Consider the following 25,344-nt stretch of genomic DNA (forward strand, 5'->3'; position numbering starts at 1 on the left):
CCAACAAACTATGTTTCAAACCTAACAACATTAAGCAAAACAAGAAGCGTCCTCAGTTCTGCAATTAAGTTTGCTCTTCAGTCACTTTTGCTGCCGCGAGGGCGCACTGACGCTGGAAAAGCGTCGGCTAGGTGGCGTGAGCTGCCGCCTGATTCAAAGAATTCAGCTACATTCAGCCTTATCCCTCCACCCACATATTCACCCATCGTAAACATGGCAGCCACAAAAAAAAAAAAAAATCAGCTGATTCGACGGCTGTCCTCTTTTTTTACACATTACGCAGAATCAAAGTATTGCGCAGACGTCTTAAGTGCGCGGAAAAATCTGTTTAAAGGCAGTGATTGCTACGAGTCTGCCGAGATCAATTTGGAAGGAGCGCTTGGCTCGAAAACCGGCGAAGGCAGCGTCAAGGCAAGTTCACACTGGCGAGTTGCAAACGTCGCGCTAGTATTCTAGGCGACCGATTTCGGTCAATTAGTTACGGTTTGCGAAGCACATGTAAAGCGGGGAGGGAGCGAAACAAATCGATTTAAGCCTGTCGCGCGACCTCCGCGACTCGCCAGTGTGAACTCACCTAGCCTGCTATCGATGGAAAATGTGCTCCAAGGGCGATGCGTGATTCTATTTATTTTTGTTCCGAAAATACCCGGCGACCATGAATAATCACACTGCAGCAACTGCCGACACACGGGAGCAGACCGGTGCAGCTGCTGGGAGCTTGCAATCTCACTGCGGGAATTAAGGCCGGCACGCGCCCGGTCACTGCGCCAACAATCACTCACGACGCCTCGTAACCAACACATGCCGCCCGCTTCGGGTTAAGCACTTGACATTCGTGTTGGTGTTGTTGCCGTTCCGTTCGGATGATGCTCGGATGACGCCGCCGGGGATACTGCGGTGGCGAAAGTTTATGCGAAGGAAGTCCTCCTTCGCCGCCGCCTTGTCTTGGGGGTCTCGTCGGAAAGCGCGCACCTTCTGCGACTTAACTTTGACAGTGGTCTCCGCAACTCACCGCAAACACTTGCACAGTCGGTTGGGCTACGCCGACGTTTACTTCATTTCCTACGGTGTCTTGAAACCCACCGGCGGCGAAGGCGCGCACAGGCACTTGCCGCTCCACTGACCGCGCACTCACCCGCACACCTCCAAGTTCAACGGCGAGTTCGTCGCACAGCCATTATGCTTCTTCCTATGTCAAAACGTCGAAACAACTCGTCCGGCACGTCAAAACCGTCTTCATGCACCCTCTTACACCGCTGCTCGCGCGGCCACCGGCCATGTAAACAACCGCCATTTTCTGTCTCGAGCGGTTTGAGACCACTCGTTCCAGTCGCAAGAAATCGTCTCAATCGGCTCGCATAATTAGGCAAGCAACGTCAACACTTCTGGCGCACTTCTGACGTCGGCCGGTGACGCAAAAAACCAATATGGCCGCTTGTCACGACCGACCAATAGGAACGGGGCAAATGAGACACTTTTTGAGACACTTTCCGATTGAGACGATTTTGAGCAACTCGTAATCGCGCCCCTGTTTAATAAACCTAAGCGAAACTTGTACTCGTGGAAGACAATGACACTGCAGCCGCGTGAGACCCTCATGAGACCTTGGCCACGTCAAACAAAGATGTTGCACCGAGTGCTTCTGCGAACAAAATTAGACCATTGACTGACGTCTGCAAGTTGGCGCTTTCCATTTCCCCTAAGAAGTTTCCTTTCAAGTGAGGACCGATGGCGACTAAAAAAAAAAAGCAGCCAACCGCGACAGAGACAGGCCCCGGACTGCTATTATCGCTTCTCCCCCCTCCCGAAATCGCGCATGCACGTGCACACACACACAATCTTAAGTAATAACTTTTCCTAACTCAACGTGGCAACCTTTTAGTATAGATACTTTTTGCAAAGTCAGTACCGCGCCCCGCCACTGAGTACGCGCAGATATTATTGATGGCGCCACGTTCCCAACAACGCGCTCTTCTGCCGAGTTGCCCGATGCGCCCGCAGCCGGCCCGGCCGGCCCTCATCTAGCCTTTTCGATATTTCCTATCACCGCGCCGCGTACACTGTGAGATGAGAACTTGCCGTGACTGTCAGCGCCGCAAAACGCCATCTCTGCAAACTGAGCTGGTTTTTTTGAAGCCCACGCCGGTCTCATCCAAACCGTTCCAGCAGATAGGCATCGATCGATATGCTGGGGCCATTCTGTTTCAGTATCAGGTAGCAAGTGGTCTATTGTGCCCACTGATTACACCTCACCCGCTACTCCGAAACAGTCGCTCTCCCAAGTGGCACGGCCGTTGAGGTGGCACAATTTTTCATCCAACGAATCGTTCTTCGCCATGGCGCCCCTGAAGTGCATATCACAGATCGAGGGACTGCTTGTCATGCAGCAGATCTTGCATTATAGTCAAACCAATCATCGTCGCACAACAGCTCATCACCCACAGACTAGTTAGTGGGTTAACCGAGCACTTAAACAAAACGCTCGCACATATGGCATCAATGCATTCGGACGTGGAACCTAAACAGTAGGACGAAGTGCCGTTCAAGAAACAACCGGCACGACATCCTTCCGCCCTGTTTACGGCCGTGAGGCTACAACAATGCTTGATGCCACGGATGCTCCGTCACGTTGACCACGATATCTCCGACGCCACCCCGTTCCTGCAACGCGCGGAAGAGACCCGACAACTTGCTCGCGTACGCATCACTAGCAGGCAGCGTTCCAAACTTTGCCGCAGCCTGATTTCAGTTGCCGGCTTCGAGACCGGGGCCGACGTCCTCCATGGGCTTTCCCTTCAAGGTAGCCGAAGACAGCGGAGATCGCTGGATCGCTTCGCTGGTGGTGAGGAAGGCTGCGTGCGGTAACGGCGTTCAGGAGCACGTCGCCGTCCTCCAATCTCGCTCGACGGGGGTTCGACAGGCACCACGAGCGCGCGACAAGCGGTCGGTGTCCGATTGTTTGCGTCCGGACTTAGCGTCACTGAAATAACGAACTCTTGGAGTAGGAGGCTCCACCGTGCAAGGAGGGATGGACGGGTCCTTCAAGCTGGTTAACACCTTCGACGCACTGGATCAGCTGCCAGCGTTCTGCTCCTGAGAACAACATCACGGGTTCGATACCCAGCTTACGCGATTGCTTTTCGATGGGGGAAAAGTGCAGCTAGTCGAGCGAGATTTGAAAGTTGGCACGCTCGTTCCGGCTGAAAGGGACCAAAGCATTTTTTTTTCCTGGCGTGACAATCACTTGGCCCGCAACAAACATGACGGTGCAAGATAAACAAATCCTTCGGCTATCTAAGGTCATGTAGTCGTTGCCGTGTTAGAGCACATAATCCAAATAAGTTAAGCATGAAGTGATCACCTTCAAATCACGTTATACTGTACAAATGATTTTGCGCACCAAGATCAGTAGGGCGTGACGAAGATTTATGCTTATAGGGTTTAACGTCCCAGAGCAACTCAAGCTGTGAGGGACGCCGTTGTGGAGGGCTCCGGATAATTTTGACCACCTAGGCTTCTCTAACGTGCACTGCCATCGCACAGTACACGGGCCTCTAGCACTTTGCCTCCATCGAAATGCGACCGCCTCGGCCGGGATCAAACCCGCGTCTTTCGGGTCAGCAGCCGAGCACCATAACCACTGAGCCACCGCGGCGGCTCAAGATTTATGTGCACGATAAAGAACCCCAAATGGGAAATTCGCAGGTATCCGCTACGACGCCCCTCTCATACCCCCGCCGCCCTCTCAAACAGCTCCCCACAATGCAGCTTCCGGACTGTAGAGAGAGAGAGAAAAAAGAAAGGAACGGCTACACCAAGGACTCCAAGCCATCGCAAGCACCGCCCTTCGAAGGCGCCATTTTCACCGCGCCGCGAAGCTGCGCCAAAGACGTGGCAAGTCCAGATGGATTGCGGGGGGAATTAATACATAACCACTAGCGCGGATTCGACATCTCTCAGCACGGCGACCCAGCGAAAGCGCCACAACTTCTAGACCGAAATTTTCCCAAGTAACTCCAACCCGTCTCAACTACGTGAATCGCAAACGTGCAATTAGCCGCAAATAAAAGCATGAAAAAATGACGAGCGTCGCTGTCGCGAATAGGACCGCTACGTTTTTGGCCACTGGCTCATGTTAACCGAAAGGCCCTGCTTCAAACATTTTCCCTCGGAAACCCACATGGTTTCACAAAGTGCGCTTATTCGCTGCTACACTCAGCACCCGAAGACGGTGGCGGTGTAGTTCCTGCACGGGACGCCTCCTCGCTCGGTCCGAAGGCCGCCGCCGCAAGCCTGCAGCGTCAATCCGGGGCAACTCGGCTCCCGACCTCCGTCACGAATGAACACGCAAACAGCGATATGGTGGCAGCCAAACGCTCACACACGAGCGCCGGCGGCCAGCCACCACCGTCGCACGGCAGCGCCGGATGTGCTTCCGTCGACGTCGCCACGATGCGGTTCGACCGAACCTGTGGCCACGCCGGCCCTACAGAACCCTAGCCACGCGGAGAACCCCCTTTCCCAGACTTCCCCGGCACCGCAACTGGCGTCGGGAGCTCGCGCTTCCGTTGGGGTGTCTGCCGGCGAACGATGCCGGGCACTTTCGCTGGGTGAAAACCTCACACGCACAGTATCAGGGGAAGGACTATCGGTGCACCTTCGGCGTGCGTGCGCCAACTTCCGCGAAGAGCGCGCGCCAGCAGGCGGGTCAGACTGCCTGCCTTTTCGTCGACAGGACCGCCCCGCGGGCCCAACCTTTTGAGTTCTATATACATCGAGCTTTTATCCTTACTCTCTCCCCTTCTATTTCTCTTTTTTTTTAACAAGCCGCTACCATGCGTACAGGTCTGGAGGTACTCTCTGCACAGCTACCAGGAGGGCAAGATACAACGTCAAAGGGCTCCATGTACTTTCTTTCCAGGCGTCGTATGCTAGCGTAGCATTGTTCACAGCCATTACCATCCTAGGCCAGCTGCTTCATTAAGTAGGTTCCTCCACTGCACATGAGGACACTGACGTGAAGCCATGCATAAATGTCACGAAAAAGTGTCACGTTCTGGCTACCATGACTGTCAAGCAACAAGTCCATCGCTGCAATCAACATGCAGACCATGCCATGCCCCGTTGTCCGCTTGCTCAACCAATGTAACATTTCAATGCTAACATGACATTCTGTGTTTCGAAAGTCAAAATCCACTTAAAGTCTTGCCTGACCATTGACTAATTTCACTATTGTTCCTTTAGGCAATGGCGATAACCTATCCTTGAAGAAGCACAGCTTTAAACACGACCATTTAGGCATAAATTATTTCTGAATGAAATGCTCGAGCTGGTAAAAAGGCTGAGATAAGCAAGCAAAGTTTGACTGTACTGAGATACCGCATTATATCATACTTACTCGCATAATTTGCGTACTTTTTTTCTCTAAAATTATGGCTTCAAAAAGGGGATGCGCAAATTATGTGGAGATTTTGCGAACACATCCTATAAAACTCTACGCAGAATGCATGCCGCATATAAGTCGATGCATACCCCACCCCCCTCCATGCCCACACCCCAGACCCACGTTATGTGGTTCCCCGCGTGACGGCGCATGCACAGCTCGAAGCAATAAAAGTGGTACTATACAGTCGCAAAACCAGCAGTCAGATGCAAATGGAGATAAAAGGTGATGAAACGGAGCCCTCGCATTTGGCCTGGCTGAGCAAAGACAAATTGAACAGATAATGAATCGGCAGTTTAGGATTCTGGTGCGACGCAAGCTTCGGAGGTTACCGGAAGTTTGCATCTCACAGTCGTTCATACGGCAAAGCTAATGCCGACGCAAGCGAGCCGGCTAAATGGCACGCAATTGACTTTTCCTTACCGGAACAAATTTACAAACGAATTACCAACCTTTGACACCAACCACACAGCTTTCACAGCCGCACGCGGCGATATGGATGTGCCGATCTTTTAGAGCCTGCCCTATGTGTACCCAAGTACAAGTGGTGTGCTTACGTAGCAGGGGGTGTAAAATATGCGAGTAAATATGGTATCATCGAAAAAAGTCAGCAATTTACATGGAGGAAAAAACTGCCAAAAGAAAAAAAAAATGGATTACTGGGTTCTGAAATAAAAACAAAAAAAAGTCCAGTCTCTATTTATAGCGTTTTCTATTACTAGAAACGAGTTGCCGTTAAATACCAGTAGACTGTCATCTGCATACATCAAAACCTCAGAGCACTGCAATGCCTTTCGGAGATCATTGATAAAAAAAGGGAATGAAAGAGAGCCCGAAACAGAGCCTTGGGGCACACTACAAGTAATATTTGATATTTAGACTTGAGCTGCTGAGAGACCACTTGTTGTCGTGATGAAAAGTAACTTAGAAAAAATTTAAGAGCCGTGCTACGTATGCCATATCTCTAGAGTTTCATTAATGGAATAGTGCAAAACATTTGTCAAAAGCCTTTTTAATATCTCTAAATATGCCTACTGCAAAGATGTCTCCAGTTTCATTAACGGAATAGTGCAAAACACTTGTCAAAAGCCTTTTTAATATTTCTAAATATGCCTACTGCAAAGCTATGGTTATGAAGTGTGGATAAAATCAACTGCGAAAGAGCGACTACAGCTGTGGATGTGAATCTGTTCGAGATGAAGCCATGCTGCTGGAGGCATGCCATATTTACTTGGGTAATGTGCGCCCTTTTTTCCCCCCTAAACATAAGGCTTCAAAAAAAAAAAAAAAAGGCGTGCAAATTACACCGAGACCTCACGAACAAGTCCTAAAAAACCCTATAGAGATCATTACGCGCTATGTACATGGCGTATCACCGCATAAGTCGATCCCCCCAACTCACGGCCCTCCCTGGCCAAAAAAAATGTTGACTCCAAATATAAGCCGACGCATAACCTACCTGTGCACACCCCAGACCCATGTTACACAGTCCCTCGCGTAATGGAGTGACGGCGCGTGCGCAGATGAAAGCAATAAATGTGGAACGATACAATCGCCAAGCCAGAGAAAAATGCAGATACAAGGCGAAGAGCTGGTCCCTCGCATGTGGCCCGGCTGAGTAACAGCAAACAGAACAGCTAACGGTTCGGTAGTTTCAGACTCTGGCACAACGCACACTCCGGAGGTTGCTGAAAGGTTGCCGTTCGTACAGGAAAACGGCCGCCGGCATGAGCGAGCCGGGTAAACGTCGCGAAATTGATTTTTCTTTCCTGAAACCAATTTACAAATTAGCGACTTTTTTTGTAGACCACTCACTCACCTTGAACAGCCACAAGCAGTGACGCGGCCGCGCCATCTTCCCAAAGCTACCCTGCGGGCACCCACATGCATGCTGGTGTGTTTGCACAGCAGGGAGAGCAAAATATGGGAGTGAGTTTTTTTTTTATATATAAATCCAGGTAATAAAATAAGGGTGCGCAAATTACATGAGTAAATATGGTATATTATATTGTTAGCACAGAGATGTTTTTAATGGAGCAGCAATTAATTTTTCAAACAGCGTATTGAACACACACAATGGAGATGTTGGCCTGCAGCTAGCTATACTCAGTCTCACAAGCTGTTTGCAGCACTTTCAAAGGCAGAGCTCTCTCGTTCAATCAGGGCTGCAGGAGCACAGCCAGTAGTCCCTGAAATATATGAGCAGTCCAGGACTATTTTCTAACTATCAACACAGAAACTCAAAGCATAGTTTGGTCTGACATATACAGAGCGTTTCAATCAGTCGTGAAAATAATAGACAAAGCCCGCACGGACAAAGCTTTGTGGAGGCCTGTTGCGAGGTGGTGATGCGCAGTCTTTTGGTAGCATGGAGTTGCCCAAGTCGGTTGTGTTGCCTGCGTGCCGTCCATCAAATGTGCGCAGTTTCCTCAAGCTGGAGAAGCAGTTAGCTTTAAACGTTCTTGAAGCGCTTCGCGTCGAGTGTGGAGGCAGTTCAAGCTTGAACTTGCTCAATAAGAAGACTGCAAAACTCGCCCAGGTAAGTGAGAGAATACTCTGCCAGTGAACAACACAGATGGAGAAGGCGGGCACAGTGTTGCCACCGAAGAAGCATTCTTGTGGAAAAGACTGTGAGCGGACAAAGAAGCTGGACTATTTTGACCTGAGCATGTTGCGAAGGGTGGTGCACTATTTCTTGCAGAGAGGGGAAATACTGAATGCTACCGACCGTGTCCACAGCAACGATGCAAAGGATGCTTAAGAAGCTTGCCTTCCAGTACAAGGAACACTCCCAGAATGCACTGCTGATCGAAGCAACGCACACTGTGCAGTGTCGCCACTGGTACCTGCGCCAGATAGCAGAGCTGCGACGCAAGGGTAGGACCATTTTTTTCACCGATAAAACGTGAGTCAACGTGCCGGCCACGTGCATAGTCAGGTCGCTCGCTGATTGGTTCAGCGGTTTGCGACTCGCAGTCGCAATGCTGGAAAATCGAGCTGCGAGCGACTGGCCCGCGACTGTCGCGTTTCGACCAGTGTGACTGTTTGAGACTGTCACTTTTCAACCAAAACAGTAGCTCAACCTCTGCGACTCGCAAGTGTGAACGGGCCTTAACAATGGGCCCAGTCAGCATGTTAACTACCTGCATACTGATCGATCGAAGGACTCGCAGAAAAACTTTATGCTATGATGTTCCTATATTTCTGAGTTATTTCCTCATTTTTTTTACTCTGTCACTAATTTTACATGATAATAATGAGTGCATTATGCAAGCATGGATATAATGTAAAAAAAAATATCTGGACGCTAAAAATATCTGAAGAATGCCACTGCATAAGGCTTTCCTATAGGTAAAACTTGAAAAGAGTGATGGCAGGCTCCTACCACATTTTGTTCTCCCACCAGGCTTTCTGCAAGCTTGGAATAGCAATGAAGCATATAAAAATTTATATTGTAACTACATAAAGGGACCGAACACTGAATTTTAAGCACCAAATTTTTTCCGGCACAATGGAAAACTTGCTGCCTAAGCTGCTCGATTTCACAATGGTTTTGCTGGAAACGCTGAAAAAGATTTTTAGCAAGAATTTTTAAACCAGTGCATGCACCCACTTTTATGTATTCCAATGCTGGAAACATGATCGGCAAGTGTGGTGGTGATTGCAAGTCGGCCAAAGTGTTGCACCAAAACTAATATAAACCTCACTTGTCAGACAGTAATAAGACATTTTTAGTCTACAGTAGAGCCCATTTTAGTTTCCACATTCAAAGCTGTTACGGCACAAAGATGTACGCCTCATCGATGAAAGTTTCTAAGGACCGTGGTTGCCAAAAAGCTAAAAGCACATGGTCGACGATGCGAAGGAAGCTTTGCTTTTCATCGAAGCACACACTGGAGAGATTGTAAACTATAATAAAACATGAAGAATACTCCTGGAAGAAAAAAACGCTGTGCACTTAAAACAAATAAGCTATATATTTTATCGAGATATGGCCACGTGGTGGGCTACACTGATAATGACGGGTTTCAACAAAAGATGGCTTTTACGCAATTTTCAATGTCAAATTAAAATTATAAACCCTTGTTTTTTTGACATTGCAGTGCTTAGTTCTTACAATATGAGGCGCAATCATTTAATTTCTGTCGTAATCTCATGACAGGTTTCGGTCAGTGGTCTGTCCCTTTAAGATATTTCAGTAAAATTTTGTATTAGGCATTCAGTGGACTGCCCAATAAGCATGCCAAATGTCGTGGCTCAACACCAAAAAATAAGAGGATTCACCTCCGATCCCCGCGTTCCTCCTTAGGGAAACACCGACTTGTGGCGTAGGCTAGGCACAGATTACTCGCATTCTGTCATGATGCACCAGCATGCAGCAGGCTTTGCATTTTGGCGCAGTTTGGCACACCTGACGCAGCAATCACATAGCTGGTCACAGATTCAGGAAACCACACTTGCTGGGCAGTTGTCATTCAAACTTAGGCTTTCACTTCAGCCACACAAAGAGCCCTGGAAGAGCACTGACCTTTTCGCTGTCAGTAGTGTTGCTGGACCCAAAAGATGCCACTGACACACGCTCTTGCAAATCAGTCAGGCCTTCATCCTGGGAGGAGTCTTCAAAGTCCCTGCAAGTACAAGAGTGCAACTTCAGCCAAGCATAATGCACACTGTACGCCAGCAGCTTTTCAAAAATTGAAGCCATGAGAAGCACAAATTCAACTACATTTGTGTTATCTCAATACCAGTAGATGGCAGAGGTATGTGGGGTTTAGCATCCTGAAGCAACACATGGGCTATGAGGGACTCCAGATTAATTTAGAAAACCTGGGGTTCTTTAAGGAGGGTTCAGACGAGCGGACCGAATCGCGAATGGTCCGGGCGCGTCAGCACTGTCCGCATGCCACGTAACGTGAACGTCACTGCTCTGAGCGACTTTGAGCGGGCGGTGCGCACTTTTATGGGCACGGACTGCGGACCGAATGAAAAAGGCAAGCGCCTTTTTCAGTCCGAGGGCGTGGCTGTGGACCGGGATTGTTTTTGCTCTTTTTTGCTTCTAGGTGCGCTTGTCTGGCTAGCTGTCCTGAATGAAGTCGGCTTTGCTCCGTGCTGGCGCCTTTCGTTTTGGCGCGCTTTTCGCCGCATTTGCAGCTCGAGTGCGGCATTGTGTGTCCTGCTTTTAGTGTTTCGCTCACTGCATTGTTCACTCCGTGTATGCTGCACTGCGTCATACTGTGTATTTGAGTGTGTGCGTAAATGCCCGCTTTGCTTTGTTGTTTCTGCTAATTTGAGTGAATTTGGAAAGAAGGAGCTCTGTGAGCCAGTATCTGGTAAAACTGCCTTGGACTCAGCCGCAGCAAACGTTTGTACTCTCCAGGTCGCATTCAAGTAGGTCCTTGTACAGCAGATCCTGCATGCCCAAACACTTTTTTTCCAACCATGACTTTGTCCAACATAACCGTTTTTAGCCGCAAAAGCTTCCTCCTCGCCCTCAGACGCTTCAATGGCTACAGCCAGTGCGGCGAGACGACGTATTCGAAGCCACGTTAACAGCGCAAGCCCGCTGTGGGCGAGAGTATGCGCGAGTTGTCCGCACCGTTCGTGTGAATGCGCGACGTCCGGACCAACTCCCGGATGTTTGGTCACGTGGCCCGATAACCGGGCTGACGCGCGCGGACCATCTACGATCCAGTCCGCTCGTCTGAACCCACATTTACGGTACGCTGGCAATGCACAGCACATCAGTATTTTAGCCTTTCACCTCCATCAAAATGCGGCTGCCGTGGCTAGGTTCAATCCTGCGACCCTGGCACCAGCAACTTGACGCAAAAGCCACTGAGCCATTGCAGCAGGGTGTCAGTACATGAAAAAACGAAGTAAATAAACTACCGAACTTTGTCCAACTCCATTGTAAAACTCCATAAAACTGCGGCAGTAAAACGAAGGAGCTACAGTATCACTGCTTTGATGACTGATAATACTGCTTGTGGTAGCAGCTGGTGCTTCCCAAGGAGGCTTCTGAACTTGATTTCCTGCTGAGAACCAAGCAGCATTCACCCCTACATTGTTTAACACGTATCACTTTTCACGCCATCAGTGCTATCGTTATGCATGACTGGAAAGGAAATCATGTCATGAAAATGCATGCTGAGCTTTATTCCCTTCCTTCAATGCTGTTTTTGTCCAAATAGTCGAGGAAATAGTTTTTACTATAGAAATGCACCATTATGTTCGATACACAAAAACAACCTACTTTATAATGTGGTATACTCTGCATGAAACCAATAAAAAACTGACACTGGTGATAAAGCTTATTCTTATTATCAGCAGCATTACTTAAGCCAGACTTAGTTGCACTGGCGGTACTCAACAAGCAAAGGACGCCAGGAAGACAGCTGCTATTCCCCAATATTTATTTTTTTGCTCCTCATAAAAAAACAAAGCACAAATGTGGCATGCATATTAAGCATGCCATAATAATGGCGGCCTGAAATACCTTTTGTAAATACTGACATTTCTAGTTGTGGACACTCCTTTCCAGCTTGTTCCATTACGAGACATGATTTCAAAATGAAACAAGCTGCCCGAGAACGTAGTGTCCATATTATCAAAGGATTCATTTTCTTCCTCACTTTGACATTTTTTTATGTACTATAATGATTCCATGCTGTTTCTATCACAACGTTATTTCTTTTTTTCTCATCAACTGCACATGGTGATATTTGTATAACTTTTCTTTTTCAACCCCCTCACTGTAATGCCGGACAATGGCGCTGTGGGTATTAAGATAAATAAATAAATAAATAAATAAATCAATTCACATTCTTGCCGTCCTCACTACTGAGGCGAAGGGTTCAGGGATGCATGAATATTGCCTGTGCAATGCTCACAATGCTTAGCTTTTCGGTATATCATGGTGCGCCTTTTTATCTTCTTTTCTCAAGCACGTTAATGAAAGCGCTGTCACTTATGGCACAATGAAACTGGCCAAGGCAGCGACTAGACTCTCAGTGGCACTCCAAAAGCACCCCACATGAAACAGAAGCCACAAGCAACGCTAAGGATATGAAAGATACAGAAAAAAAAATGGCCGACAAAACTGTCTTTCAGTTGCTTTGAAAAATTAGGAGATGACAATGTCAAGAGCCTTCCGATTTGCTTAGGCCATACTATGTTAAAAATTTTCAACTGAAACCAGCAGAGTAAACTTATAAGTATTATAATTATGCATGCCATGCTACCAGCCGCACATTACCTGCTTGATCGGTTACTGAAGAGTTTGGAAGTCAGCTTGGTGCTCTTGTTCAGGTTCAGCGTGGACAATGTCGAGTTGAAGCATGTCTCCTGAATCACCTGCCGCAACTTCTTCACCCATGTCTGCTTTGTCTCAAGTGAAGACGCCTGGGGAGATGAAATATAGACATTGGGAGACCATGTAGCAGAGTAATAAAAAAAAAACGGAACACCATGAGTACACACTGCACAGAAACAAACATAATTAGCCAGTGACTGCCTCATGACACACAACAACAGGCATGAGGAAATAACATGATATGATAACAAGCCCAATTATGCCATGAAGTTGCACACAAAAATGAATTTGTTGTTGAACTAAATGTTTAGATGACCACTTATTTTTTCAGGAGACACAGGGTTAAGTGTTTTATTTTTTCTTTCTTCTGTTTCTTTTCTTCCAAATGAAACTGTCAGATACCGTTGCAATGAGAGAGCACTAATATGGCAGAGGCAGAAACGCACAATACTACTAACAAAGAGAACACTGGTGCCTTTAATGCCAACGAGATTCAAAGCCCCCAAGTTGCAAGTACAGTAAAGCCTCGTTGATATGTTCCCAGTGCACATGCTTAAATTCATGGACATTAAATATGTCCCACAGAGTTGCACTGACTTTCTCCCAGTTAATACGTTCACAGACAACACGAGTTCCTATCTACTACATCTAAAATTTCGCAAGGTCGCAAATGTACAGCCATAAAAGTGGCCGAAACATGATGGCACACAACATGAGGAGCTGAAATGCAGCAGCAGCCAGCTGTAACAGTGGCTTCTCTGCAGTGCCTAGGTGCAAAACGGCGACGCGCAAGAAAAAAAAAGCTGTGCATTAACCAGTATATGCCTCGCGTCCAACATGTAGGCTACCGCTTTTTTACACAGTAACTCTAAAGGATTATTGTGTAAAAGCTTGTGCCCACTAGCACAGATTCAAAAGGGTCTAAACTTTTCCTGTGCAAGGGTTGTGTTACATACGTTCAGTTTTATGCATTGTGTGCATACAGAAAGATGGGCCGGTCTTCTCTGGCCGCCATTTTTGAAATTCGACCGCCATTGACTACATTGTAATTTTAAAGACAACTGTTGTGCATTGTTATAAGGAAATCACTGCACGTGATGTGAATTGCGATTTTAAAGTCGATGCCAAATGTTTCAAGCTTTACGACCTGAAACAGGCAGCGAATTTGGCTAGTATCCTACACTGTAGGAAGGCTCAAAAGTCGGTGTTGAAAAAAATATTTCCCCCACTCTAAGGATTATTCTGATTTGTGAAGTGAAATAAGTATTTTATATAGAAAAATATCTAAAATTTTCAAATTTCTGAAGTTGCGGCATATATGGGTTAATATCTGCGGGGATGCGACGGGAATAAGAGAAACGCAACCACTTCTTCACAGTACCTAAGGGCAAGGGGGCGAGGCATCTGGGAACTACAATGAAGCGCTTACATACGAGTGGGCCGGGACTGGGGAATACAATATGAAAAGAAAGTATGCCGCGAAAGTCAGCTGCTGTGATGGCTTCCCCGCAGTGCACCAATGTAAGAGGGCGCAGCATCCAAATATGACCAGGAAGTTTGGTTACTTTTGCCATCGCCATCTACAGAACGAATGTGTTGCCAAGTTCCTTCCAGGCTTAAGACAATGCATATGCAGACTGAATTCTGGAGACACTAGAAAAGAAGCTGCTCAGACCTGGTGCTAACGAATATGCTAATTAACTTTTCCATAAAGTGAAATTGCCAAATGTCTTCGTACCTTTCAACAGTCACATTTTTCAAAATTACGCAGTTTGGATTATGTGTTTTTCCGGATAATGCGCTTCCTCCCATTTAAAAAAACACATCAGCAAGGTTTTACTGTACAGCACTACTAACACACAAACCAAAGAAATCTTGCCCACCTTCAATATTATCTTGTTCTCAGACGTAGGTCCATGCTCTGTCCAAACGGCTGTCCACACGGCAAACTTGCACTCGTCCCCCTCAATATGCTCAGTTATGCCAACTTCAGACGTCTGAAAAACGAGCAAGCGTATGCAACATTGAAGTGCTGAGAAATGCTCAGAAAGAATTTACTAAGCATGTCAGCACAGTGCTGAGAAACAAGGACTAATCACACTCACCATGAGTTTCTGTTTGTAGACATATTTTACTTTGCCATTAGAATCTTTCATTTCCTTGCTGAAGAGCAAATACAATTCAAAGAGGAAGATGTGGCGCTCCCGACCTTTACGAATCAGCGCTCTGGAGTCAAAAACTTGGAAAGAATCTTGCAACACAACTTCACCTAACTGGTCAAGAGAAACCTGTTAAAGGAAAAATGAAACCACATGAAACCACAGCACAGTATACCGTATTTACTCGCGTAATAGGCGCACTCGCATAATAGGCGCACCCCTAGTTAGGGCGCGAAAAATCAGATTTTTTTATTTCCGCGCATAATAGGCGCACCCCGAACTTGGCACTGTGATCAATACTGTATTTACACGATTGCAAGCCGACGCCTCGCCACCTCTCAAGCTTTATGCTTACCACAATTTATAATCGCATCTTCCTCACAACATGCCTATTTGCTAATCCACAACATATGAAAATAAATGTAACTTACATCACAGCCATCCAAAAGGCTCAAATGCATAGCATCATTTGCCTTCTTTGGTACATTAAGCATGACCTCGAGCCCATCCTGAAATGGTAACAAGAGGCATCAGATAAGAACTTAAACTGAACAAACAGCAAAACACAGCTGACCAATAACCACTAACCCGAATTTCACCCTGTACACCATCTTCACAGCATGCTAGCAGATCCTTTAGAAGCAGCTGATACTTTGTTATCCGTTGCACTGGTTTAATCAAATACGCCGGGATAGGGTGAGGAACACCATGCTTGTGTTGCACTTCCTGAAATTAGCATAGAAACACATTTAATATACGAATTAAAAAGTTTGCTACGAAGACATTTACTACCACAAAGGGCAGCCAACATGTCACCCTCAATCCAACACAATACTGTCAAGCTAGAACTTGCTGTCTTCACACAATAAATAAAAAAGTAACTTCTTCCATACCTGTTCCAACTGAAGTAATAGTACTTTTTGGTTACTATGCCATGTTATCAACTAATTTACACTAAAAAGTGATTTCCTTTTTTGATACCATTATTCACACCCATGTTCCATGTTGGTGCTACTGACATACTTGTTCTTCCAGTAGTCTAAGAATGCCAGTCCTACCTTGCTGGCAATCACAAAGTGAACAAGGGGGGGTAAAATCTTAGAGTGTTTGCCACCATTTCGACAAGAGGACTTGCCTTCGTCCCTCTACCATGGACTACCTTGCTGGTGTTATTTTACCAATATTGAATTATACGCTCTCGCTTATTTTCTGAAGTCACACTAGTGAAAATGCCAGGGATCTTACCTCAAAGAACGCTCCAGCATGCTGAATAAGCAAGGCATTTGACTCCGGTTTATTTTTACAATATTTCACATATATTTCGAACTTTTGTGCCTGTGAAAGAAGAAGTATGCAAGTTAAACTCAAACAGCATGCAAATACAGTAAGGCACTCAGCAGTAAAGCTTACCCATGTGACAAAGCAGTGACCAACATCTTCAGGCATTGTTTCATACTTTTCAAGTTCTTTCAAGAATATGCTGCAAAAATGAGATTAGTGACAGGTGTCAGTGGCGAGGCACACTGGCATATACTTGGCATACTATCAGCCCTGTAAACAAGCTAACGAACAAGACTGATATCAATGCAAAGAAATATCTGCGACAAAAGAAAGCCTCATCCCCTTAGGCAAGCATATTTGACATGGATGATTTAAAATGCAGCTATGGGTGACTAGTAAACAGACTGAGAACAGGGCACCAACACTGAAGAACTTGACATTTACCTGTTATGAAAGTCGTAGATTTCCTCCATGTTACCAAACAAAACATGCTCTTTGCCAACGATACCAGGAGGCCTGTTGACCTCTGGGTTCCGCAACTCCGCCATATAGGTATGAATGCAAGTCTCCAGGTCCTTCACATAGGTCCGCTCTGTTTGCAGAAGCTCGGCCATAATAAACCTATGCAGATAAAATAAACCAAATCAACCCTGAGCAAAACAAAAAAGAAAAACAGTGCAACATACTCTTTTCTTCGTGCACTCTTGCGCTTTTCTTCGTTGAGTTCTTTCACTGCTGACTCCTTGACCTTGCTCTCTAAATTTGGATCGCTGTTACGGTCCAGAGAGAGTTCCTTAGTTTCCTAAAAAAAAATAAAAATAAAGATTAAAAGTGACATCACGATAATTTCTAAGCTTTCAGCAAAAAACCAAAATCTATTCAAAGTCCTCTCGGCTACAGCAAAGACTACCGAAACGAGCATCACAAGCCCTGTTAAGAACGTAGAATGTGTTGTACAAAACGTCTTGCAAATCCTGAGACAGAAGTCCCAAAGTACACTACTGCACGAGCACTCCTTTCCTGCCAGAGTGTAGAAAGTGGACACGCACCTCCACCTGGATGCCCAACTTCTGCTCCAGCTGGCTGCGATACTGGTCCATGCGAAGGCTGAAATCCTTGTAGCCTTTGTCCACGGCAGCAACCCAGCATTTGATGGCACTGGCATGAGCATGGCCCCGTTCAACGAGGCTGTCTGCCAGCTGAAGCAGCAGGCGCACTTTCTCCCGCGTCTCCTGCATCCCAGACAGCACGTGAGCCACTACTCAAGGACTAAGCAACAATTAAAGTTTGACATTCCAGCACAGCCTAAATTTGATATCAAAATGCAGCAGCATTCTTTACATGCAGTTATAAAGAATTGCAGTAGACTACCGCTGAGACGAACTCAGTTAAGAAGAAATCTTGGATGAGACGAACAGCATGAAACCATTTGGTTGGTTTCCCATAGACTCCATGCAAAAAAAAAAAAAAAAAAAAATTGTTGATGAACTGTTTCGCATGTTCTTTGGTAAGCACAGTTTTGCAGCAACCATGACCCACGGCAACTTCGCAAAAAGGTACTGGCGGAGCATCTTCGAGGCATTCTCGAAGCAGCCTAGAGAACGTTTCCTTGCCAGAACAGCATACCCCGTAAGAGAGCTTCCCCGCATCTATCGCTCACCCTCTCAAGGTAGCTTCCCCGCGCCTTCGCGCTCAATTGTGGAGAAGCGTCCTTGCAGGTGCAGGTAAAGCCTTTGCACCAGCCCAAGCGCGGTGCAGCGACCTGGCATGGCCAGACCATGGCGTCGCGCGCCCATCACCTGCCGCACACTGCCTCCAATGAGTGAAAAGGCGAGTAAGCACAGAGTACACCTGCTAGTTGAGTTGGATGGAATGATGTGGATGGAAAGATGTGAGGTAAACCTGCTCGTATACTTGATAACAGCCGTGCTGAAGAAGGAGTGAGATATGAGAGGAAAAGGTGGTCTTATGCTTTCAGAGACTGCAATGCATGACTAGCCAGCTGAGTCACCTTCAGTGCGCTTAAAGCCGTTGGGAAAGAAAAAAAAAAAGTGGTCACTGCTAAACGGTGAGAAAAAGAGTGAAAAAATAGACCAGACCAATGCCATTTTCAAGGAGGATGACATAAGCTTTTTCACACCCTGACTCTTTGTCCCACTTCACATACAATGCTCTCTTTGCCATTACACAGATATTCTGATGCACCAAGCATGCTCATATGCCCTTTTTGGAGGCACTTCTGACAAGACCCACAAATCTCTTCAAGTTTGCCTTAAAGGGAGTCTACTGTATATGTGCTTGCTTTAATAGATATAAACAAAAACTAACAAATCTAAATGTTCTCTAAGTTACCTCTAAGAACACCATCACAGAAAAATAACCTGCATCTTTCTTTTTATGTACTAATAACAAACAGACAAACAGAAAAGCATACATGTGGCATGTTCATTGCGAATAGAAAAGGTAAGAATACTTGCCTTAGCATTTCCCTTGAATTCGTTGTGTTCCTTGAGTAACCTCTCCGTTTCTTCACGACTTTCACCAAGACTGTTGTGACTGGTAAGGTAGTGTTCTCCTGTCTCTTTTATCCATCCTAAAGCCTGACAAAAGAGACAATGCATTGATCAGGCTCAGTCCCGGCTTAATAAAATATGGCATTATTTTCTTCTGCCAAGATCCATCCTGCAGCACAACACCAACAAAGAACACTGACATTCCCGTACACAGAGATGTCAAGACAAACAAAAGCCTGCTACCTCCCATTCACACAGAATTCAAATATTAACGCACTTGAGACAAAAGCTCCTCTCCCAAAAAATGGCTGCGAACTCCCCCAACTTGGCTATAAGATGTGCCCTGGAGACTGCAGGGTACATTATAAATGATGCTGTCCCCAAAAATTTTTCCTTACCGCGCAACAAGATCAGACAAACTAAATGCACAATATTAAGCTTTTGTCACTTCTCTCTATTTTCTTCCACTTGCGCCTTCACAGCATTACACTGCTTACCAGGGCAGTGGCCACTGCGATCATTTACAGTAAGCCGGCTCCCCCCACTATCCTCAGTAGCAGCATAGGTAAGTGCGGATGTTCACCTCCGCCTAGCTTTAGCACCTTTAACACAGGGCACAAGACCAAGTTATCAATTCAGCACTAAAAAAAGGACAGGCAATTTTCAATCTGATCAACTTTTATGCATAATTTTCGAAAGCTTTACACTTTCAAAAAGTATGCTCAACGATATTATATCTCCATTCTTGTCTGTTTGGGACAACGTAAAGGTCAATGAAATGCTAACATTTCACACAAAAACAATTATGTTTTCAACATTTCGTGACTATGTGAAATGCATCACAAAACAAAAAAAGCTACGGTCACAAATCCATCCTAGTCCCAATAGTGATGGCCTATCATTTCCTATAGCAGATGGTAACGACAGCAAGTCACCATGGACAACACACCATCATAAGTTAAAAAGTCTGAGAAGCCTGAAACAGGCAGATATGAAATAATGCAAGTGAAAAGAAGAAAAAATTTAATGCTCTGGCAGAGAAGAGAATGTTCCATGAGCCTGGTTTGCATACTTATGAGCTCTGGCTGTGGTTTGACACCAGCTGCTCTCCTTGCCACAGAAATAAAAATTATTAAGGGCCCATGCCACTTGTGCTAACCCTCCAAAAAAAATCTTTTTTGAATGTAAAAGCATGCTGCTTCTAGTGGCTAATAAAACAGTGCCATCAAGGAACTGGTACCCAATTTGAAATGCCCTTGTAGAAAGTTGGCTTCACAACGCATAGACCTTAACTAAGGAGAAGCCTACAAGCTGCTCAAGGGGCAGGCACGACAACCGCAACAAATTTATTTTTCTTGTTTGCTTTGATGTTCTTTTCTGTAGTACTCCATATCTATAAAAAGAAACGTGAGAGCTCAAACTTGTGCCACGTGCTGTGGCACTAGCAAAAACTTTTTTCACAGAAAAAAGTAAAAACCACACCAATGCTCTCCCATAAGACCTTAAGTCTATTTCAGAAGCAATCTTTCACATAACACATGTAGCAGCTGCATTAGCCAGAATATTTCAGGAGAAGCTCTCAAAACAGTTCAGGAGAACCCCCCCCCCCCCCCATACTCTTCCCCCCAAGTAGTCATTTCAAAGGTGAATAGGCGGGCTTAAACAACTTATACGACAGGTATCTGCATATACAGAGTGTTTCAAGTAACTTGAACCAAGGATTAAAAAAAATTGGCGCATCGTACCTGGGTGAAACAAACAACATACTGGTTCCCGTCGTGTGGCACTCCGCAGACTATTTTTTAAATTTTGCTCAATTAATTAATTAGCAAAAATTAATTATGCTAAATTTTTATTATTCATTTTATGGCCACAAGCGTTTCATTAAGTTGTAAAGGGGGTTACAAAACAACCGGTCCAGTTCTTTGTAGCACCGTTATCTTCTATGTGGTCTTACGTGATTTTGCTTTTGCGCTACCGTACTGTAGTAACCCCCTCTACAGCTTAACGAAATGCATGTGCCCCTATAATAAATATTTGAAATTTTGCATAATTAATCTTACCTAACTAATTAATCAGAATTTAAAGAATACTAGTGCCACATGATGGGAGACAATATGTCGTTGGTTTGGTATGTCACTTTTTTTTAAATCCTTAGTTCAAGTTAGGCGATACACCCCGTATATGAGTACACAGATTGTTGATACAGCTGCTACGGACCAAACATCATGACCAAAAAAGAAATCATGCCTCATGTAAGCAGTGGGTCGCCAAGAGAGCACTCAACACCTGCTACAGCAAAGAAAATGAAAGAACTGAAACTAAGGGACGTTGAAATATCGATTTTCAACTTTTCAATGATGCCAGTTATTTTTGAAGCTGTGTACTATAAATATGACAACAACTAAAGGTGTTTCATCATTATTATCCAATGATTGTGGACGTGTAAAATTTCGCATGTTAGCTTGTTAGCACTGTTAATGTGGTGTCATCACCCAAACAAAGCAGCTGTTGTGCAAAATTTGGATTATCTGATTTGCTGACATGAATAGAATCATAATTTTTTTTAGCGTGACAGGCAATTTCAATATGGAATGCAAGGAAATTACATTTTACTGTTGCATGTTGTGTCATAAAAAATTTACACATTTAGTTTGCTTACAAAGCTCTTCCTGTGAAAAGGTGTTCCTTCTTACAACTTATGCAAAAATAGACCTCAAAGGCTGAAGCTCTGTCCAAACACATGAAAAAAAAAAATCTGCATTTACTCAGCATCGCTGCAAAATCCGCAAGCGGGCTTCTCCGCAAGGCACGACAGTCGCGTCGAGGCGTTCTGTGGGAAAGCTCGTTTTCCAATTTCGCATACACCTTATCCATGCGAAAAGATGACCCGAGCATACCGTGTACCGTGTTACCGTTACCGGAGTACCGGAAGCCCGCCCACCCCCGCTGAGCACGCGCGCACTGCCGGGTACGTGGCGCCATCTGGCGCCGTCAAGACGATTTGCGCATGCGCATTGGCTGCGCGCGGGGCTTCCGGAGGTACAGTCCTTTTCACTACTAAGGTACTACAGCGAATTTGGATCACTGTGCGCTGTTAGGGCCATGCGATCACCAACTAGCCCGCACCATCCCCCAGTGCTTTTCAGTAATGCCAATAAGGCGGATCGTATGCAACTGGAGCAGCTGCCGCGGCGCGCTGCGGAACCCCTCAGGCGCTCAAGATGCACCCTAAACGTTTCAACCCGTCTTTGTCTAAAGTCTCTAGCACGCACTCTGGGGATATCGCGATGCTCTGTATCAGTCAGGAGCCATGCGGGAACCGCGCAACTGCGGGAGTGCATGGATGTAAGACTAGGTTTCGATACAACTGATCGGAGGGGGTTGGGGAAGGAGTGCAGTGAAGCGTTTGGGGAGAAATAGGCATAGGCGGCTGCTGAACAGTTATAAAGGGAGAACATCGCGCGCGGCGCGCCAGCGAGACGCAGCCGCGGTTGGCAGCGCGCGACCATCGAAAACACGGACGGCGGCGGGCCTGGGAACCCTCGAGGAGTTTCAGGCGTAGAACCCTCGGCGCTGGCAAGAATTAAAGCGCAACAAGAAAGTAGGAGAAAAAACGACAGGACAGGCGCTAACTGAACCCTCAGCGCCGTTTCTTGGAGCGGGAAAAAGTGCCTTAACGCGGAGAAACGATGCGCCCCGCGTCCGACTTGAACGCTTGCGTACTGTTAAGCCGAATGACATCATTTTCCCGACTGCATCTAAGATGCTAACGAAAACCGCAAGGCCAGAAAACGCCTGCGCCGCACGACTTCGCTGCCGTTGAGACGCGGCTGCAGCGGGAGGGGGGAGGGGGGAGGTTGCCCTTGGCGTCGATTGAGTCCAGCCTGCGGTCGAGGACAGCCCGGAAGGCAAGGTTACACAACTGTTTGACCCAGACAAGAAACGAAACGTCAGTGCAGCAAGCCGAGGCCATCGAAGCAATATCGATGACGACGTCGTCAATTAGGACGCGACACACGCAGCATCCGACCGTAGCGACGCGGAGGAAGTGAACCGTACGAGCGCCGAGAGAGACTCTTCTTCAGCGAGTGCTCTTGGCACGCAAAACAAAGGAAGTCCGGCGATTTATATAAGGAGCCAATCGCTGGCGGCTAAGGGAGAACGGCCCTCGAACGCTTATGCGATTCCGACGGACGGCACGTCGATATCGTGCGGCTGCTGATGGCGGCACTCGTGCGCGGACCAGGCCGCTTCCGCTGCCGAGATCGAAACGCTCGGACGCAAGCAGTGAAAACAACGAGCCTACTCGGCACCACGCAAAACACCGGGACGGCTCACAATCTCGACAGATACGAACCGAATCAAATGTCATCAGCGGAAACTCCCAGCCATGAGGCTGCGCCAGAATTACCCACAAATGCGGCCACCAGCAGATCCCCCCTCCGAGTGCGCCCCATCCCCTGGAGAAGAAGCGGAGAGGCGAGATGAATTAGCGACGCACACTTTTCTCCGCTCCGAAAAACACCTTCGGCCGGCAAACGCGCGCGAAAGCCAGCTAACAGCGGCTGCCCGAAAGCGGTGGCTCAGAATATTGCGGCTGCTGAGCACGGAGACCAAGGATCAAAACTGCGGCGGCCGCGTCTCGATGTAGGCGAAATGCAAAAGACGCCGTGTGCCGCATAAGCGCTGTCTGTGCCCTCAACTACGGCGCCTCTTTTACTGCTCAAGTGTCCACAGAAAGTGAGACAGTTACCGTGCCTTTTCTTCCCTCAACACCGATTCTCTGCGTACGGCACGTGTAGTAAACATGCAAGCCCCTCAGTGCTACCGCAGAAGGTGCACACGGCGTGGTATTCGAGCGATTTCCACCAGCACAGCGTTTTCAAGAAGTGCCCAGCTAACTAAAGCGGAAATAAATGCCGCGAATGATGCGGATTACTACTGAGCCAAAGTTTAGGAGTACTGATTTGGTGCGGATTCTGATCGAAAACGAAATTTAAACCAATGAGACTAACAGAGGGAGAGAGGACGACAGTGAAGCAGCACATGGTTTAAAGGGACCTGGCATTCCATTCTTCTCCCACCAACTGTAGCCGTCGAAATTCTTTTTGCCTATGGGTATTCCGCATTTTCCCTACTGGCTACTTGTGAGACTGCTCTCTTTTGTATTTTACCCTTCATAAAATTTGCGTGTTTGGGGAAAGCTGACTGAAGGCATTCTATTCGCGTCAGGTCGCATGGCGCCAAGCGCTATCCGCCACAACGAAAGCTTTAGAGGATCGCTGCCTGGCTTCCCCCCACACTCCGTGGAGAGTAGCATCCCTCTCGTCGAACCCGCGCCTCCTAACTTTCCTCACCCTTCTGGTGCATACCTACAGTGGCCAATCTGGTGCCAGTTGACCGGCTCCTGCTCCTCCCACTTTTATTACCACATCAGGGAAGCAGCACCGACACGCAAGGCCGTGGGTCCCCTTGATGTCACCCGCGCTTGCACACACCAACTGCACCTCTCACCTCACGACGTCGCCTTCAAGTACTCGTTACCGCCCTGTAAAAATGCATGCATGCCATGCATGCCCAGACGAAGACAAGTCCTCTTGACGAAATGATGGCAAGCACGCTGAGGTTTTCCCTCCTTGTTCACTTTGTGACTATCAAGAACTGTCTGACCAACCTCTCTCTACCATGCATGCCATGCAGGCGATTAACTCTACATGCGCAAAATATTCCACTTGCTTCCCGGCGCATGTGTTTTTCTGCACGTTCCTTTTTTCTGGAACGCCCGGCAGCTGTCTTGACCTAGGAAATGAACTCCACGTCTTCACCGCGAATTCTTCCAAGCACAGCGTGCGTCATTGTCACCACCGCGAAATCGCGCGAATTACAGCCAGCGCTCGCGCCGCATTCGCGCAGGCTTGCACATTGGTTTGCGGCGACAACTGTGGGCCGCGTGAATAGCTCACTGGCTGATGCCTCCCCTTTGCTACATAAACAGACTCAACTGTGTACGGATTGTGCTTCTTGAGTGATCCAAGCAGACTCTGCAAGTGGAATGTGGGCAGCCACATTGCTTGTCTCCATTCGAAGAGGAGCTCTTCCAAAAATCACTGTCAATCGCCCTCTCTTCCATCCCCACTAGGTCACTCTGAGTGACATTTAGAGCGTTGTTTCGGCAAGAGGTCGCAAGCGGGAAATGAAAGGTGGGAACACCGCTGACCCGGTCAGCAGAAAGGTGCATAGAGTTTTCTTTCCAGTTCCCTGGCCTTTGCCAGGAGACCAAGAACCCTGTATGTTTGCTCGAGTCTAGGCCCAAACGGAGTCCTGCCGCCCGCCTGTGCAGCACTGAAGCTCCATAGTTGGGAGGGCCTGATTTGGCTGGTCTTCCACAACCGCCAGCCATTGCCAGAGGCGACGCATGATGAGCCATCTATGTGCAGTCTGTGTCGTCAAGACGTGCTCCACACATTCCCCATCCTCCTTCGCGGTGTTTTGTGCTATTTAAACTTTTGGTCGGACGTGTGCCCCACGAGCATCCTTCGCTTCACAGGACTGAATGCTCACAAGTGCCACAGCCCATCTCCACATTCTGCACAGCAGCTGTTCACCACCAAAGTCTGCAAGGGAAAATTTACA

The 25,344-nt window shown here is 47.0% G+C and overlaps 1 protein-coding gene across 14 annotated transcripts in view; it reads right to left on the reverse strand.

The window, feature by feature from the left end:
* Nucleotides 1–25,344, reverse strand: part of trio (trio Rho guanine nucleotide exchange factor) — a 252,378-nt gene that overhangs the window by 167,502 nt on the left and 59,532 nt on the right. For all 14 annotated transcript variants that reach the window (XR_016290205.1, XR_016290206.1, XM_089579062.1 and 11 more), the window contains 12 exons: nt 18,673–18,795; nt 17,245–17,427; nt 16,882–16,997; nt 16,640–16,816; nt 16,325–16,394; nt 16,160–16,249; nt 15,503–15,640; nt 15,346–15,423; nt 14,861–15,043; nt 14,639–14,752; nt 12,699–12,844; nt 9,972–10,071 (listed from right to left, as the gene is read on the reverse strand). Coding sequence is in view for 12 of the 14 variants with exons in the window: in XM_089579062.1 (XP_089435188.1) it covers nt 9,972–10,071; nt 12,699–12,844; nt 14,639–14,752; nt 14,861–15,043; nt 15,346–15,423; nt 15,503–15,640; nt 16,160–16,249; nt 16,325–16,394; nt 16,640–16,816; nt 16,882–16,997; nt 17,245–17,427; nt 18,673–18,795 (1,518 nt within the window). In the remaining 2 variants the exon portion in view is untranslated. The remainder of the gene's footprint in view (nt 1–9,971; nt 10,072–12,698; nt 12,845–14,638; nt 14,753–14,860; nt 15,044–15,345; nt 15,424–15,502; nt 15,641–16,159; nt 16,250–16,324; nt 16,395–16,639; nt 16,817–16,881; nt 16,998–17,244; nt 17,428–18,672; nt 18,796–25,344) is intronic.

This window comes from Amblyomma mixtum, chromosome 3 (genome assembly GCF_055824585.1).
Source record: "Amblyomma mixtum isolate Tamu chromosome 3, ASM5582458v1, whole genome shotgun sequence".
NCBI classification, from domain to species: Eukaryota; Metazoa; Arthropoda; class Arachnida; order Ixodida; family Ixodidae; genus Amblyomma; species Amblyomma mixtum.